General features: G+C 40.8%; 1 protein-coding gene and 1 pseudogene across 50 annotated transcripts in view; one reads left to right on the forward strand and one right to left on the reverse strand.

The window, feature by feature from the left end:
• OSBPL9 (oxysterol binding protein like 9) overlaps positions 1-19,469 on the forward strand; it is a 185,664-nt gene that overhangs the window by 108,460 nt on the left and 57,735 nt on the right. For 6 of the 50 annotated variants that reach the window (XM_078331750.1, XM_078331759.1, XM_078331736.1 and 3 more), the window contains exon 1: positions 11,397-11,696. The exons of 38 other annotated variants lie outside the window; for them this stretch is intronic. Coding sequence is in view for 2 of the 12 variants with exons in the window: in XM_009001205.5 (XP_008999453.1) it covers positions 11,556-11,582 (27 nt within the window). In the remaining 10 variants the exon portion in view is untranslated. Of the gene's footprint in view, positions 1-11,396; positions 11,697-19,469 lie in introns of those variants that run through there. 6 more of the 50 variants (XM_078331747.1, XM_078331757.1, XM_078331732.1 and 3 more) reach the window with 1 other exon arrangement.
• Positions 6,094-6,208, reverse strand: LOC118143498 (small nucleolar RNA SNORA26; annotated as a pseudogene).

A 19,469-nucleotide genomic window follows, 5' to 3' on the forward strand; every position in this document is an offset into this window, starting at 1 on the left:
AAATATAAATGCTTGAGGTGATGGATACCTATTTACCCTGATGTAATCATTACTTCTTTCATGCCTATGTCAAACTATTTCATATTCCATAAATATATATATCTACTATTTACCCACAAAAATTTAAAAAATATATATTGTTTTTGCTATCACCTTTAGAATTTCATCACTGAATAGTTCGTCTGTGTACCATTCCAGTCTTCTTTCCCCAGGGCCCCCATTATCTGGTTTTTCTGCTTCTAGAACTGGTAGAGGTCACAAAAACAAGATAGTTGTATCTATCACAATTTTTGTCTGACTTTAACTGCATGTCTGTTAACAATTTAATAGTCACCTTACTGACTTCTTGTTGATTTCCAGTTGAATCCTCACTGTGGATTCTTTTCATTGTATTCAATATCTAATTATAGCCTGTTACCTTCTTCATAAATCAAGGCTTTCCTTTTCAGCAGTGCTTAGTGACTTCACCTATACTTCTCTGCTTTGAGTATTTCAAAGAAAAAAACATTCTTATTCTTTCCCAAGGTTAACACTACATACATTCCCTTGACCCCATGATGTTTCCTTGGAGATTGTGACCTAACTCCATCATCCTTCAGCAGCACCCACTATTTTCATGGATTCAGCTATACCTTCTGTAAGATGACTCTTTTCCCCTCTAATTGTTATATCTCTTTTGATATGTAGCTTTAGTCCTACTTTTTTTCCTTTTGGATTTTGTCAGTTAGATGTAATGACACTTCAGCGTAGCTAAGACTGAGCTTGCCTTCCCTTTCCTCCCGAAAGCAAATTGTAATTAGGGTAGACTGAAGATGACAGAAGACAACTAAGATCTTATTTGTCCTTTCATCTCCTATGGAAGCTAAGTTCCAAGAGTCATTCTAAATTTGTTGTATGTCAGCTTATGGTATCTTTTCATGTCTTTACATTCAGCCAAATAGGAAGCTCCTTGAAGGGGAGGCCAGAGGGTGTGTTGTGCTTCTTAATCCCCTCTTTCTTAACCAGTAAGAGGCATTCAGTAAGATATCTGATGATAATGATTAATAGAGGGGAACTTTTCAGTTTCTTTTTTTTTTTCTTTTTAACCCTAGTAAGCTTTAGTACAAACTATATGCTGAGAGATTATCAAGTAAGGGATTGATCACCACAAGAAGACTCAGGATGTTACATCTTGTAGGTTTTATAGTATCCTATATTGTACAAAATATTATGAGTTATAGCAGCTTGTCTGGATGTTATACAGGTATAAAAGTCAGTTTTATAAACTTGAGTAAATTGGGGCCCATTTTAGAAAAGAACTCTTGCAGGCTGTGAATACCAATATATATAAGTAAAGTATTATATCATAATGTTATTTAGTGGGAAAACAAAGCCAGGTGTAAATTTCTTAGGTTTAAAATCTTTTGGAACTCTACATCCAAAAGAAAGTTTCAAGTTAAACATAATACAAAGCAATAAAATCTAAATTAATACTAGTTTAATGTGATGAATGATACTGCCTTGTTAAAAGTGGGTCACTACTTACAGTGTGCAAATGGTACTCACTGTTAGGGTATAGATTCTTTTTAAAGTATGGCATATATACATTACCATGTGGAACATGATGATGTGTCTCTGTTCTAACTACTGGGAAACCTTCCTTTGCATAGCACATGTCATGGGGTCAGTTGGCTTTGATTTCACATAGATATGTCATTTACTTGGTCACTGTCACTTCTGTGACAAGTAATATTTTGTGCCAATTTGATTGTAAGTATAAACATGGGCAATGAAGTAACATGGTTTTAAGGTTGTTACTAAGCTGATTCAGTGCGTGGCTATCCTAGTTTTTATAGGCTATCAGAAATGAAAATACAGCAGATTGTTGTAGAGACTTTAGATTCAAGTTTGAAGATGCTCGTGTAGATGTTTAACTGAGTGGTATAGACCTTTATGTTTCTTAACTTTATGCTATACATGAGTTAATATTTTAAAAATTTAAATTAAATGGTTTCTATGATTATTCTTTGGGCTAAGAAATTGGGCATTAATTGTCCTCATATGTATCGTTTTTGCAGCTACTGCATGTAGATTTTATTTTTGGTGGTTATCAAATGGATATTTTTTTTGAGACAGAGTCTCATTCTGTTGCCCAGGCTGGCATACAGTGGTGCAATCTCAGCTCACTGAAGCCTCGACCTCCTGGGCTCAAGCAGTCCTCCTGTCTCAGCCTTCTAAGTGGCTGGGACTACAGGCACGCACCACCACACTCAGCTAGTTGTTTGTATTTTTAGTAGAGATGGGGTTTCACCCTGTTGGCCAGGCTGGTCTTGAACTCCTGGCCTCAAGTGATCCACCCACCTTAGCCTCCCAAAGTGCTGGGATTACAGGTGTGAGCCACCACACCTGGCTCAAATTATAATTTCATTGGTACTGCCTGTAATTTCATATTAATAATTTTTGCTGTCACTAGCTTTGATCTAAAGCCCCTAGAGAGAAAGGTATACAAGGGAACAGGGAGGGCTGAAGGCAACAGTGCTAAAGAGAACAGGGAGGGTTGGCACAAGCCTCATTAGAAATACCATTGAGTCTGTGGGTAAAACATCATTATATGAAAAGGCGATGTAGTATTAGGGTGGTGCAGTTACTTTTGCACCAGCCTAATAGAATTACAAATCGTTTTCGATGGAGACATTGTGAAGCTTTTTTTTTTAAAGAAGATACCCAGGTATGATAATTACAGTGTCTGCATAACTTTTGTTATAGGCTAACTTTTTTTTTAAAGAAGATACCCGGGTATGATAATTACAATGTCTGCACAACTTTTGTTATAGACTAACATAACTTAATTGTATTTAAGGTACAATTTAGGAGAGTTGCTGAAAAATTAATCTTTAGTATTGAGATGCCTTGGTTTTACCCTCAGTAGCTATAATGGCTTATGTGTTTCAGTAGATAAATAAAATCTTTTGAGCATTTTCTTGATCATTAAACTACTTCACTGAAGATTAGCTTTTTAAGCATCCATTTTAATTTCTCAACATATAAGGATCTGCTTATATATTGTTTTGTTTTCCCTGCCCTCATTAGATTATATTTTCATATCATGTAGAAAAATAGGTGTGTTTTTTCTCCCTTGAAGTCCTTTGTTTCCCAAAGGAAATGGTTCCAATATAGATAGATGTGTCACCTCTTCCACAGCAGGTGTGTCACCTCTTTCACAGATAAGGTGGAATGGAGAAGTAGCCAGTTAAATAGTGCGTGCTCAATTTCGAACATACAGAGCATACGGGAAAGTTATTTATTTGGTAAATATTTGTTGAGCACTTACTGTGTTCCATGCATTATACACTTACTGTGTTCCATGTAGAGGATATAAAATTGAATATAACTACACATAGTCCTTGCCTTTATGGAGCTAGTCTAGTATAAAGATTTAGGATCGCCTGGCACGATGGCTCAGGTCTGTAATCCCAGCACTTTGAGAGGCCAAGGCAGGATTGGTTGAGGCCAGAAATTTAAGGTCAGCTTGGTCAACATAATGAGACCCCTTTTTCCACAACAGACAGACAGACAGACAGACAGACAGACAGACAGACAGACAGACAGACAGGCAGACAGGCAGGCAGATGTAGTTAGACGACACAAAGCAATTTTACTCCTCTTGTGGCAAGGAGTTATGTATTTCTAATCAAATTTGGCAACTCAAGCATTTTCAACAAAATCTACATGTTGTTTCAGAATAAAGTTAAGTGACCAAAGCAGAATGTTACCTGTAAAAATCAGAGCAGTAGTTGCTATCTAAAATCATTTTGAAAATTAAATGGTACGAACAGGCTCATATAGCAAAAATATGGCCTCATGTCATTGTACTTTCTCTGTTCTACCCTCGAGACTCACCATTTTCAACATTTTTTTTTGCAGTTTATTTTGCGATTTCATAGCATAGCACCTGACATTTCATTTATTTAACAGACATTTATTAAGTACCTAATACGTGCCATTCCTTGTTTGAAGAGATGCTAAGGATACAGTGGTGAACAAGGCATTGTGGGGTTGTATAGAGGGTATTCATCCTAACTATGAACCGAATATTTCTTTCTGTTGGATAATGCATTAAAAATTGCAGACAGTTTACAAACTTTTGGGACAGTGATGGCCTTGATCATAAAGTAGGGACTGCTTCTACCATATATATGCTAAGTGGTATATTTATAACATCTGGCTAATGTTTCTACGTGGAAATTGCCTGACTTTAGTTTTGAGACTTCTAGCAACCAGTCTGGCAAAATGGTGAAGAGTTGTCTTTCAATGCTATCTGCTTCATTCATTTGGCCTGAGTTGCTAGGTAAATGCCTAGGGTAAATATGATTTTGTTAACTAACAACAACAACAATGACAACTGTATTTTTTAGAGCGGTTTTAGGTTCACAGCAAAATAGGACAAAAATGTATAGAGATTTTCTCTATCCCCCTTCCTCAACACATGTGCAGCCTCCCCTATTATCAACATCTCCCACCAGAGTGGTTTGTTAAACAATTAATGAACCTACATGGACACATCATTATCACTCAAAGTCATAGTTTACATTAGAGTCTACTCTTGGTGTTGTTTATGGGTTTGGACAATTTTAGTGCCATTTATAATAATTTTGCTACCCTAAAAATACACTGTGCTCCACCTGTTCCTCCTTTCCTCCTCCCTCATCCCTGGCAACCACTGGGATGGTTTAATATCTCCATAGTTTTGCCTTTTCCAGAATGTCATATCATTGGAATCATACAGTATGCAGCCTTTTCAAATGGGCTTCTTTCCCTTAGTAATATGCATTTAAGTTTCTTCCTTGTCTTTTCATGGCTTGATAGCTCATTTCCTTCCCTCCCTCCTTTCCTTTCTTCCTCTTCTTTCCTCTTTCTTCTTTCTTCTTCCTTTTTTAAGAGACGAGGTGTCTCAGCCTGTTGCCCAGGCTGGAGTGCAGTGACATAATCATAGCTCATTGCAGCCTCAAACTCCTGGGCTCAAGAGATCCTCCTGCCTTAGCCTCCTGAGTAGCTGTCATCACAGGCTCCAGTCATTTCTTTTTAGTGCTGAATAATATATCATTGGATGTACGACCTGTTCATTCACCTACTGAAGAATATCTTAGTTGCTTCTAAGTTTTGGCGACTGTCAGTGAAATTGCTATAATCATTGTATCCAAGTTTTTATGTGGATATATGTTTTCAATTCCCTTGGGCAAATACTAAGGAATGCCATTGTTGGATCATATGGTAAGAGTATCTTTGGTTTTGTACAGAACCCTAGGTTGGTATTTTATTCTCTCTCAGTACTTTGTTTTATTTTGAGACAGAGCCTGCTGTGTCACCCGGGCTGGAGTGCGGTGGGCTCACTGAAACCTCCGCCTTCCAGGTTCAAGTGATTCTTGTGCCTCCTGAGTAGCTGGGATTACAGAAATGCGCCACCATGCCCACTAATTTTTATATATATATATTTTTTAGACAGAGTTTTGCTCTTGTTACCCAGGCTGGAGTGCAATGGCGCGATCTCGGCTCACTACAACCTCCGCCTCCTGGGTTCAGGCAATTCTCCTGCCTCAGCCTCCTGAGTAGCTGGGATTACAGGCACGCGCCACCATACCCAGCTAATTTTTTGTATTTTTAGTAGAGACGGGGTTTCACCATGTTGACCAGGATGGTCTCGATCTCTTGACCTCGTGATCCACCCACCTCAGCCTCCCAAAGTGCTGGGATGATTTTTGTATTTTTAATAGAGACAGTGTTTTTTGCCTTGTTGCCCAGACTGGTCTCGAACTCCTGACTTCAATCGATCCACTTGCCTCAACCTCCCAAAATGCTAGGATCACAGGTCTGAGCTACTGCCCCTGGCCTCTCTCAGTACTTTAAATATTTCATTCCACTCTTCTTGCTTACATAGTTTCCAAGGAGATGTCAGATGTAATTTTTATTTTTGCTCCTCTATGGGCAAGTTGAGTTTTCTCCCCACTCTATCTTCTCAGGATTTTTTCTTTATCTTTGATTTTCAGTAGTTTGAAAATTATATGCCTAGATGTCGGATGTCAGGTTTTTGTTTGTTTGTTTGTTTTTGTTTTTTTCAGTTGTGACTCCAGAAAGGATACAAAGGGGAGCTTTAGAATCTCTTTTCTGGGTTTTATTCCTTTACCCTTCTGTGTTGGCCCCTTAAAGCACTGCATCAACCTTAAAAGCACACAGGGAAGGGTGTCTGTGCCATTTTTATGCCATTTATCCTGATTGGTGTTTTCTGAGCTTTCTTGTTCTGTGGTTTGATGTCTCATATTAATTTGTAGAAATTCTCTGTCATTGTTTCCACTTTTTCTTCAGTTATTTTCTGTTTCTTCTTCTGGTGTATAGTTACACCTTTTGTAGTTGTCCTACAGTTATTGGATATTCCATTCTGGGCTTTTTTGCCCCAGTCTTTTTTCCCCTTTGCTTCTCAGTTTCGTAGGTGTCTACTGAGATATTCTCAAGCTCATATATTCTTTCCTCAGCTTTGTCTAGTTTACTAATAAGCCCATCAAAGGTATTCTTCATTTTTGTTACAGTCTTTTTGATCCCTAGCATTTCTTTTTGATTCTTTCTTAAAATTTCTATCTCTCTGCTTAGGTTGCCCATCTGTTTTTGCATGGTTTCTACTTTGTTCATTAGAGTTCTTAGGATATTTATCATAATTGTTTTAAATTTCTGTTTAATAATTCCAGCATCCCTGCAACATCCAAGTCTGGTTTTGATGTTTGCTCTGTCTTCCAGGTTTGTTTTTTCCTATTTGTATGTCTTATTATTTTTTTTGATAGCCAGACATGATGTATTAGGTAACAGGAACTGCTATGAGTGGACCTTTAGTAATGCGGTAGTAAGGTGTACATGGAGGGGAAACATTTTCAGTCTGTTGGTGAACTTTTGTCAACTTCGCATGTGCTTCTCAAGTTCATCCTGTAAGTGGGACAGTAGGGCTAGAGAGGACTGAAGTTGGGTATGGATTAAATACCTTCTCCTAGAAGGAAACTTAGAGGGGACACATGAGGGGATTTCCCCCCCTAGTATTCATTGTTATGACCCTTATTGAGCTCTGGCAGGTAAAACTCACAAAACTGTGGTTGTCCCCCACCCCGGCCCGTGCCTATATCACTACGTGTCCCTGGAGTTTATATCTTTCAGATTTGCCTGCACTGAGCTTCCACCAATTTGTCAAATACAGATAAGGTGTCCCTACCGTCCATGCAGTTGAAAACCCACATGTAAATTTTGATTCCCCCAGAACCTAACTGCTTGTGGCCTGCTATTGACTGGAAGCCTTGCCAATAACATAAACAGTTGATTAACACATATTTTATATGTCTTCTGTATTATATAGTGTATTATTACCATAAAGTAAGCTAGAGAAAAGATGTTATTAAGAAAATCATAAAGAAGATAAAATATATTTACTGTTCATTAAGTGGTTCCTGTGGGTGCTGGTTCCCATAGAGGTTGCCCATTGTGAGTTTTTGCTCAGGGAAGTTTTGATTCTCTGTATTTGCCTGTTGGTCTCCTAATATGGGAGGCAGCAGTTTTCCCTGTGACCTCACTTCCCTTAAAGATGTAAGGAAGAGTTGTTGATTTTTCAGTTTGTTCAGTGTTTTACATGTTGTTAGAACACAGTGGTACTTCCAAGCTTCTTAACATGCCAGATCAGAAACCTGACATCTTGCCTGATTTGGCTTTTTATATTTTTTCTCCTTTTTTTTTTCCTGTTGCTACCAAAAGCACTTCTTAACCTATATCTGGGATGACATTAGAGCAGAATGTGATATCTAAGTAAACATTATTGGGCTCCCTAGCAGAAATAATATTTTTGAAAGTAATACATGAATTCTGTATAATTAAAGTTTTCTTTTAGTCTTAACAGGTATAGGTAATAGGCATGGCCTATTTTTTTGCTCAACAGACTAGAATAGTAATGTAATCACCCAATATATTATCTTAGTTATATAGTTGAAAGATGAGTTGAAAAATCTGATTCATGGGTTGGAAATCACCTGTCATATATGAGTTTTAGGCATTGGTCACTTTGTTTTGAAACAGCTTTGGGTTTGTTTTTTTTCTTTTCAACTCCTAATGGGCTTTAACAGCTTTTAGTTTAGGTTTTTTTTTTTTTGTTTTTTTGAGATGGAGTTTCGCTTTTGTTACCCAGACTGGAGGGCAATGGCACGATCTTGGCTCACTGCAACCTCCGCCTTCTGGGTTCAAGCGATTCTCCTGCCTCAGCCTCCCGAATAGCTGGGACTACAGGCGCGCACCATGCCCAGCTAATTTTTGTATTTTTAGTAGAGACGGGGTTTCACCTTGTTGCCCAGGATGGTCTCGATCTCTTGATGTCATGATCCACCTGCCTCGGCCTCCCCAAGTGCTGGGATTATAGGCGTGAGCCACCGCGCCCGGCCTAGTTTAGGTTTTTTTATTTAACAAAACGAGTTGTCAAATTTGGTTATAGTTTCTTGGTACAAGATGGGTAAAGTTGCTTTGCATTGTGTAATTACTTTTCATTTTAAATGCTACATCTTTTATGCACACTAACTTTACACTAAGATTAGGAAAATGAGAATTGCATGTCTGCAACAAATAGCAATCTCTAGTATTAAACTGTGACAATGTGGAAATGGGATCTCTTAATATGTAATTGTAACATAGAGCAAATAAGTATTTTGTCCCTTGTAGGGTCAAACAGTACAGTACAGGCAGAATTAGAGATGTAGGCTTCTCCACGGCCGCTGCACCTCCCGCCCCCACCTTAGAGAACCATTTGATCAGCTAATAGGGTATTAGTCCTTAGGGCTCCCCGAGGCACAACATTAACAGCTAGAAAGGCAGCTATTAAAGAAAAATTTAAAAGAATATTAGTGAAGGTTAGATGCTGACCATGGACATCTGGCAAAATTAATGTTTTTTCTCTCCACCATTGTTTACCATTTATTATTGTTTATCAGAGAATTAATGTTTCTTTTCAGAATCTGTTAACATAAGAAATCCATTTGAGGACTTAGTATGTGCCAGGAATTCTGCTAAATAATGATGATATAGTGCTGAAGACAATTAGATGGGATCCTCACTTCGTTACGCTTACAGTCTAGTGGTATAGAGCGACATTAATCAAAGAATAACACAAATAGAAAGCAGAGCAGTGGTTCATGGGATTGACTGCCGAGAAGCATGAGTGAAGTTCCAAGGTGTTGGGAAATAATCATGGTGGTTACATGTGTGCATATGTTTATGAAAACATATTGTACATTTAAAATGGATGCATTTTATCGCATGTAAATTATGACTCAATAAAGTTGATTAAAAATAGTAACTCAAGTTAGGCAAAGTGGTGTGTGTGCCTATAGTCCCAGCTATTCCTGAGGCAGGAAGATCACTTTGAGCCCAGGAGTATGAGTTCAGCATGGGCAACATGAGACCTATGACCTTGTCTCTAAAAAAATTTTAATTAATAACTAAGATAAATGTAAAATTACAGCTGTAGTAAGTTCCACAAAGGAGAGTTACATGGGCTATGACGATGTATGATAGGAAGAACTGACATTGGCAGGGAGGAAATGATGAATAGAAGTAAATAAGTGAAGTGTGGGGATTAATGTTAAGGGGATGATATAAAAGAAGTAAGAGCATGTGCCAAAGCCCTGAGATTGGAAGGTCCTTGGCAAATGAAAGGAGCTTGAAAAATGCCATTGTGTGCAAAGCAGAAAATAGGTACTACAAGGTAAAAGACGGAGGTAAGGGGTAGGGAAGGCTAAACCTTGGCGGCCATTGTTAAATATCGAATTGTATCCTAAGCACAACTCAGTGGAAAGCAGTTAAAGTTCATTAACTGGGGGAGGCAATGAAGGGGGTAATAAAATTGGTTATAGAAATACTGCTCTGGCTATAGTGTTGAGAATGAATTGGAGTAGCCAGAGTAGATTCAAGACGTTAGTAAGATTATTCCAACAAGCCAGGACCTGTTACAGGGTGGTGGCAATGGAGAGAGATGGACAGAATGGAGAGTGTATTTAGTAGGTAAAATGACAGAACTTGGTGATGCACTGAATGTGGGAATGGGGGAGGTGTCTAAGAGGACTGCTAGGTTTATGGTTTGCATATTAGGGTGGATGATGGTGGTTTCATTTACTGAGACAGGGACCTCTGGCAGAGGAACCAGCTTTTAGAGTGGGTAGGGGGAAGAGGAGACTGCATCTGGAGTTGGGCATTTTGAAGTGATTTACATAAACTAAACGTATCTTTAACACTGAGTCCAGCAGGTTAGCATATTTATTCAGCAAGCATTGCACCCTTTTTTTGGGGGGTCCTCAACTCTTGGCCTCGGATCTTCCCCCCTCCCACCCCCTCCCAGCCTCCACCTTCCAAAGTGCTGGGATTACAGGAGTGAGCCACCGCGCCTGGCCAGCATCGCGCTGTTTGTGCAGTGTGCCCTGTGCTAGGTTTTGTAGTGGGTGCCAGTAGAGCCATAAAGATACAAAAGATAATTGGACGTTTAGTAGAGTCCTGAAAGGGGGTAGGAAAAACCAGCAAGAGGAGAAAAGGCGCTTGTCCTTCAGATCAATAAGTTAATCACTTATGTCTGTGATTCCCTGCATTTTGGGTGATTCTCTATCAAGGTCCTTTAAGTCCAAACTTTTGATATAATTTGCAGTTTGCACCATTTGGATTCCTAAAGCATCTTCACAAGCCACCTACATTCCTTCTGGAGCTGTGTCACAACAGCAAGCCCACGATGTCTCACCGGATTAATAAAAACAGAGGCGCCCACGCTTTTGTTTACAGATAGAGTATCTCCTCCTCCCCCTCACTCCCTCAACCCCCAGGCGACACAACTTTCCGGAAGTAAGCAAAATCCGTTATCAAGATGAAACTCCTGGGCCCAGGCCCTGCAGCTGCCAGGAACTAGAGGATGGCACGCTAGAAGCCGGTGGGTGTAGGTGAGGCACGCTGGTGCCCACGGGCCCTTCTCCAGTCACTACCTAGCGGGAATCCGCGGTCCTGGAGCCCCGAAGCCAAGCTGAGCTTCCCAGAGCGCAACCTCCCTTTCCCAGGGCAGCGCCGACGCCGCGGAAGCCGCTTGTCCCCAGGCGCACTTCCCCAAGGTGAGCCCCCACCCCTAGCAGAGGCGGCTGGGTCGCAGGTCTGGGCGTGGCGCTCAAGACGCCGGACGGCCGCTGCGCACCCTTCCCAAGGGCGGGCGGCCGGCTCCCTCCGCCTCTCCACCAAAAACTGGCCCAACCGCCAATCGTCTGCCGCTCACCTCCTACAGCAGGTGACCCATGGCCAATCGCCAGGGGTCTCTTTGCCAGGAGCCGCCAGGGCCAGCCAATCGGGGCGGCCCTCCGCCGGGGAGTGGACGAAGTGGGGGATGAAGCGGGTGTCCTCCCGACGGACGGGCTAAGCCTCACTCTGGACCGCCTGCGCCGCAGTTTGGGGATCCGGTCGAAAGGGGAAGAAACAGGGGTGCCGGGAGCAGCCCCCGCTCCCTCCCCTGGAGGCACAGAGGGCGGGGGCCTTGGCGAATGGCTTTCTTGCTGGCCACTTGCGGAGTGAGTAGACCCGAAGTATACGGGAGAGGGGCCGTCCGCCACCCCTGAGTCCCAGGGGCCAGGCCGAGGCGTGAATGTCTTGCTCACACTGCCTCCTTCCCGCGGCCCCCTGGGGTGAGTTGGACGACGTGGCTACCCGGGCCCCTCTTCCTGGGCAGCTCTCTTCACTTTGAGTTGGGGTGGAGGCTGAGGCCAGGGCCTCCAGTTCCACCGAGAGGGCATTCGCCTCCAAAGCAGACTTTGGAGGAAATCTCCAATTTCTTTTTTATTCATTTTTGTGGAACTCTATTTTCCTTTTGAAAGCTCTCAACATGATTTTAGGCAGAGAAGTTAAGCCTTCCCTTACGTGAAAGCTTAATGCGAAAGCTTAATTTTGACCAATTGCCCATTAATAGAATCCCCAGTTGCAATCCAAGTGTTTTTTCACGGTGTTTTAGTTTTGGCACTGTGTTCGTGCCTGGCCCTGTATTTTTTGTGCATAAAGTAATTATGGATGCTATTGTTTTTGAGTACGTATGTAGGGAAGGAGGTGATTTTATGCTTTTTGGGTAGCTTGCGCAAAAATACTAAAAACTTTGGTATAGTTTATGGGGTTCTCAGCCCAGTCGAGTTATGGAAAGTTGAGAATAATTAATGAACTAGAAAGCATATTTGAGTAATGCACTTTTTTGCTGACATTCATACTGTATTACAAATACTTGTTATGAAAGGCTGAGAGATGTATTGAACAAGAAAACTAGTTTTTGCTCATTTGAAGTAATACTTTGTTTTGCTTTTTGATTAAACTGTTTACTTGTAGCTGTATTAAGGAAGTTAAAAACAAACAAGTAATGTTTAGTTTATCAATGGAGAAGCCGGAAGGATCTTAGAGTAGTAGTTGCAGTTTTAAGAGTTTTTACAGTGAACTTTAAACTGGAAATTCTCACGTAGTTATGTATGAATAATCTCTCTTGAACACTGCCTATAATGAACTAAGTAGGTGATGAAGCCCTTTAATGAATAGTGTTAGCATCTGTCATTTATTTTTACTTTTTTTTGGTACAGCCCAACAGGAGACAACCTAAATAAAAATACCATATTACCTTTCATAGTCCAGGGAAGGTGCATGCATCATTAAATCAGATTTGGGCCAGGTATGGTGGCTCACACCTGCAATACCAGCACTTTGGGAGGCCGAGGCAGGAGAATTGCTTGAGCTTAGGAGTTGGAGACCAGCTTGGGCAACAAAGCCAGAACCCTGCCCCTGCCCCAATAAAAATTTAAAAATGAGCTGAGCACGGTGGTGTGCTCTTGTAGTCCCAGCTGCTTGGGAAGCTGAGGTGGGAGGATCCCTTGCGCCCAGGAGTTTGAGGTTGGTTGCAATGAGCTGTGATCGCACCACTGCACTCTAGCCTGGATGACAGAGAGCAAGATTCTGTCTCAAAAAACAAACAAACAAACAAAAATCTCTTAAAAAAAAAAACAAACAGATTTGTAGTCTGATTTGAGAGCTTAAATGAGAAACAAGAAAGATACCATACAAATTGCATCTGTTTCCAAAGTGTCCTGAGTTTGTCTTTGACAGAGATGGCATTGTGTTTGGAAATGCCCTTCAGTAAATACTAGGCTGCAAAGGCTGTCTACTGGTCCCATTCACTTTGGTATTTCTAAAGTTTTTTAATGTGAAACTTTTCAAATTTTTATAATGTGAAAAGATGATTATATTTTGTATGCACAGCAGTCCCCACTTCAACCTCTGTTGATGTGAAGAATAGCAGGGAATTTAACTGTAAGTTTGGTTCAGCCAGGAAAGAGCATTATTTTGGTAGCACCATGTTCTGCTGGATGGAAAGTCAGGCACTCGCATGGTTTACACTCTATTGATTAAGAAAGGGGACAGTGACAAGAAAACAATCTGATAATCAGGCTTTTATTCTGAGAAGCAAGCTCTAGGATGTCCCCTGAGATATGTTGAGCTCTGTGAATTGCTAAACTTTCTACTGTAGAGTGATAACATGTTTATGATGATTCTTATGATTACGGTAGTATACTTAGAAAATTATATTTAGGAAGATTTTTAGTAAAGGTTTAAACAGAGATTGTTATGCTTGAAAGAATAGTTCTTATACTAACAATACAGTTAACCCTAGTATTCCTCCTTGAATATTTTAATCAAGTTCTACACACAGGCATTTAAACCCACTTTCCATCTTATTTTCCATCTCCAGTCACCAGAGGTCCTATTATGTTTGCCTTAGTAATATTTTTCAGATTCAGCACTTTTTTCCTAGATGTTAATGCTTTAATTCAGGCCTCTATGGTGTCTTACCTACCTAGACTTTCGCAAGGCTTTCTGACTAGTCTGTCATTGGACTCCCCTTACCCGTCCTTTTTATCCAAAAACAAATTCAGAGTGGATTGTCACTCTTAAAGTTAAGAATGTGTATTGGCTCCCCCTTGCCACAGTCCAGCTGCCCAGAATGTCCTGGAGGCCCTTCTTCATAGTTTGGTCCCAATTTATCTCTGAGGCTGGACTCAGTTTCAGGTGCTTTACTCACAGGATCCTCTGTGAACTGCTTCTCATTGAGAACATGCCATGGTCTCTCACAGTTTTTTGTCTTTTCACAGCCTTTCTCTCTGAGTTAGATTACATCACTATACTTCACGTGATAGGCCTCCAATTCTTCCTTAATTTACAGCTCCTGTGTTAACTTTTTCTATGATGCCTTCCTTCAGGCAGGGTGAGTTTGTTACTCTTGTGTGTGCTAGTGCAGCACTTTGTTCATCTCTATATTACAGACTTCACTAAGTTATATTGTAAATTTTTTAACATCTCTGATTCTTGCATTAGACCCTGATTTCCTAGAGATCTGAGGTTCTTACTCATCTTTGTATCCTCTGGGCCTTTTTCCCTAGTCCAGTGCATGGCACATAGACGTTCAACAGATGCTTAAGTGATCAAAATATGTGACAATAATAGCCTAAGTATGCAAACATTTGTCTCAGTTTTGTTGGAGTTAGGTTTTTCCCTGTGAGTTAAAAATGTTTCCTAGGTCACCAAGCTCCCTGATTGCTACCAGACAGAGAAATGAGGGATTGGAAAAATGTTTAGAAACAGTGTTCGCCAGGTGTGGTGACGCAATCCTGTAATTCTAACACTTTGGGAGGCCGAGGCAGGTGGATAACCTGAGGTTGGGAGTTTGAGACCAGCCTGACCAACAAGGAGAAACCCTGTCTCTACTAAAAATACAAAATTAGCCAGGCATGGTAGCGCATGCCTGTAATCCCAACTACTCTGGAGGCTGAGGCAGGAGAAATCGCTTGAACCGGCGAGGCAGAGGTTGCAATGAGCTGGCACTCCAGCCTGGGCAGCAAGAGCGAGAATCTGTCTTAAAAGAAACTGTGTTAAAAATGGTGGGCAGAGGCGGGGTGCGGTGGCTCACGCCTATAATCACTTTGGGAGGCCAAGGTGAGTGGATCACGAGGTCAAGAGATCAAGACCATCCTGGTCAACATGGTGAAACCCTGTCTCTACTAAAAATACAAAAATTAGCTGGGCATGGTGGTGCACGCCTGTAGTCCCAGCTACTCAGGAGGCTGAGGCAGGAGAATTGCTTGAACCCAGAAGGCGGAGGTTGTGGTGAGCACTCCAGTCTGGGTAACAACAGCGAAACTCTGTCTCAAAAAAAAAAAAAAAAAAAGCAGAGCGGGGCACGGTGGCTCACGTCTGTAATTACAGCCCTTTGGGTAGCTGGGGGATCACCTGAGGTCAGGAGTTTGAGGGCAGCCCGGCCATTATGGTAAAACCCTGTCTCTACTAAACGTACAAAAATTAGTTGGGCGTGATGGTGGGTGCCTGTAATCGCAGGTACTCGGAAGGCTGAGGCAGGAGAATTGCTTGAACTCCAAGAGATGTTGCAGTGACCCGAAGTCACACCATTGCACTCCAGCCTGGTTGGCAGAGTAAGACTCTGTCTCAAAAAAAAAAAAAAAAAAAAAAATGGTGGCAGATTCCCAGGACTCCCTACCACCCTTTACCCAATCTAAAGGACCTCTAACATGATTAAAATTATACTAATAGTAGTACTAGCACTAATAGGTTCTGGGGTGCTGTTAGTATCATAGGAAAAAGCATGCAGCCTAGCTAGAATGTCAGGGAAACTGCTTTAAAGGTGAAAGTTTAGCTGATTCCAGATGATTAGGTAATACTTAATTACATTTGCCATTAATATTATCTCTATTGTCCTTAGAGACATCCTTTGAAGATGGCGATAGTACCTGGCCATACTAGATATTTAATAAATATTTGTGTCATGAATGAATGGTTTCGTCTCTGTGTGTGTGTGTACACATGCATGCACATGAAAGAGAAAAGAGAGTTGTAGTTCCTCCCATATTGGAGTTCATTTATTTCTGGAGACACCTTTAAGAACTTGGCTTCTTTGCTGTATTGACTAAACTTGTTTTTTTCCAAAATGTGTCACTTCAACCAAGTTATTCTGCTTACTCCGTTGTTTCTTTGCATTCTCTGCATTCCAGAGCATGTTTTTAAATCTGGCTGTGTTAGTCTTTCTCACTCAGTTTCAAGGTTACACTAAATGACGGAGTTTGCTTCTGTTTCGACATATTTTGTCATACCATGGAGGACTTCGGCTGCAGTTGGAACCACAAATTCGTACTATGTTTATTTAAATGAAATTAATTTTTATTAAGGTGAATACATAGGCCCCAGGTTCTCCTGGTGAACCTGTTTGTTTACCTGAAGTATTGGTATCACAGAATCCTAGAGCTGGAGAGAATTTTCAAGTTCTAATTCCATTTCTATTATTTTTTTTTTAAACTGTAGAGGAATTAGTCTCAAGCCAAACAACTTGCTCATGGTCACATAGCTAGAGAGTAGAATAACTACGAGGTGAGTGGATCACCTGAGTTTGGGAGTTCGAGACCAGCCTGACCAACATGGAGAAACCCCATCTCTACTAAAAATACAAAAATTAGCTGGAAGTGGTGGCGCATCCCAGTAATCCCAGCTACTCAGGAGGCTGAGGCAGGAAATTAGCTTGAACGCAGGAGGCAGAGGTTGCGGTGAGCCGAAATTATGCCATTTCACTCTAGCCTGGGTAACAAGAGTGAAACTCCATCTCAAAAAAAAAAAAAAAGGAATGACTAGGACTAGAGGCTGGAAGACTCTTGTTTTTTTATTTCCTCCAGAGAGAATCAGGGTGCTGCTCTGGCAATCTCCATCCCTTGGTCACCATGCCCCTCAAACCCCGTTACTTACTCCATTTTAGTCACTAATTTGGTTTCCTTGAGATTTAGCATCCAGATCCGAAAAACATCATACACTCTTCTGTGAGAGAATATTGTTCCTCTGTTGGCCTCCTTGTGCTTCCCAGCCCCATCAAGGTTTATGCCTCTTCTGGTTATTCTCCATTTTCCTTTTTTTTTTTTTCCCTTTTTTTGGTAGGGGGGTGGGGGGGATGGAGTCTCACTCTTTTGCCAGGCTGGAGTGCAGTGGTACAACCTTGGCTCACTGCCACCTCGGCCTCCCAGGTTCAAGCGATTCTCCTGCCTCAGCCTGGGACTACAGGCTCGGATCACCACACCCAGCTAATTTTTGTAATTTTTTTTAGTAGAGACGAGGTTTTACCATATTGGTCAGGCTGGTCTTGAACTCCTGACCTCATTATCTGCCCTCCTCGACTTCCCAAAGTGCTAGGATTACACACATGAGCCACGCGCCCAGCCATATTCTCCATTTTTTTTTGTAGATTTGTTCTCTGCCCTTCCCTCTTCTGTGCTCTAGGAGGCTGACTTTTACAGCTTGCGGCATCTGGGATCATTTATCCTTTGGCTTCTGGTTGGGGTTTAGCCAGTGGGAAGCAGTGACAGAAAATGGAAGGGACAAAAGGCCTTTTGGGTATTTATTCCTTCTGCTCCTTCCCTGCTTTGAGACAGTTCTCACAGTGACTATCTTAGAGCCATCCGTGTCCACTTGAGTAGTAGCTCCTCCTCTGGCCTATGGGAACCTTGTTTTTTTCCTTGTTTCTTCAGGCTACTTGCAGCTCCTAATTCCTGAGTACCTCAGCATCCCTTGTTAGTTTTCTTAGCCCTACTCTCTTTTTTTTTTTTTTTGTGACGGAGTTTCGCTCTTGTTACCCAGGCTGGAGTGCAATGGCACAATCTCGGCTCACCGCAACCTCCGCCCCCTGGGTTCAGGCAATTCTCCTGCCTCAGCCTCCTGAGTAGCCGGGATTACAGGCACGTGCTACCGTGCCCAGCTAATTTTTTTTGTAATTTTTAGTAGAGACAGGGTTTCACCATGTTGACCAGGATGGTCTCGATCTGTTGACCTAGTGATCCACCTGCCTCGGCCTCCCAAAGTGCTGGGATTACAGGCTTGAGCCACCGCGCCCGGCCTACTCTCACTTTTATAGGTACTGTAGTCACTTTATTAAAGAAAAGTTCAAACATTGTATCTGATTATGCTGTTTCCTACCAGGGCCCACTGCTATAGTACTTTACCCCTCCCATTTCTGTCCAAATCCTGCGCTCTCTTAACGCTTCCTCTGTGAAAGCTTTCTCATCTTTCTAACTTTCTCCTTTGAATTTCTTAGCATTTTTCTGATAACATGCTTGAATCAATTACTTGTAGACAGATATGTATTTCCTCTAATAGAATGAACTCTCTTAGATCTGTATCTGCTTCATCTTGGCATCTCCAAAGCATCCAGCACAGGGCATAGTCATAAGAGATGCCCAGTGAATAATTATTGTAACCCTAAATTCTAAGACCCAGAATAGTTGTGTAAAAATGTGCTCAGGATAAGATTTGTCATGAGAGAATGAGTTTTTAGAGGGACAAGACCATTGTCATTGCCTCATCTTGCTTCTTGTTTTACTGCCATTTATTTCAATGTCTTTTTCTCCTAGTCAGTTTCTCTTCTTAAAAACTTTTAATTAGCCTTAGAAAAATTCAACAGCCATACATTACAGCAACCAACTAATATAATAAATCTCTAACAATGAGTCTGAATTATTTATGATTTTTCCATGAATATTCTGCAAGAACTTTTAGATCTTTGATTACTTTTTGTGTTTAAATGTTAACAGGCACATTGCAGAATTCCTTAATTCATTTCCAGAATTTTTATTGAGGACTTGCTACAAACCAAATACTAGCCTGGGGGAGATAAAGAGAATAAAACAAAGTCCTGTGTTGATTGGCTTGTATTTAGATCATCTTGATAGATTTCTGACAATTAAACTAAATCAGTAATTTTGTAGGCACTTTTTAACAACTTGAGCAAAAACCAAATCTGTTTTCTTCTAACCGATACTCATTGGCAGCTAAAATCAGATATAGGAAGACAGCTTTAGCATATATAATTTCTAAGAGATAAATGTCAGAACAATTGTTGAGTCTGTTTAAGTCAAGTTCTTTTTATTTTGTTTGCTTGTGGCTGATTATCTGTTAGTCTGATTAGCTATCCCCTTGAGTATTAATTTGTCAATTTGTTATATTCTGCTACAGATATCTAGTCTTGTTAGATGACTATATTAGGTTTTGTTTCTGAAAACATTTCATAATCAAATTTTCAATAAGTATTAGGCTATAAGAATTTTGCGGTTATTTCAGAACTTGAACTACTAAAATACTCAGTTTTAAGGATTCACGTATTTAATGTTAATTTTTCCTAGTTATTCTTAGAACATTTGCAGGACACTTACTCATTTTTGATGGATCCTTAAAAGCAGACTCCAGGTAGGTTTTCCAGAATGCTCTTAATATGAGATTGGGGAATGGAAGAATTTTTTTTTCATCCTCTCAAGAGTTTATTTAGATCTGGAATGATTTACCCTGTGACTTTTAAGTAAGATATTACAAGTAGCCTAACCAACTAAAGT

This window comes from Callithrix jacchus, chromosome 7 (genome assembly GCF_049354715.1).
Source record: "Callithrix jacchus isolate 240 chromosome 7, calJac240_pri, whole genome shotgun sequence".
NCBI lineage: Eukaryota > Metazoa > Chordata > Mammalia > Primates > Cebidae > Callithrix > Callithrix jacchus.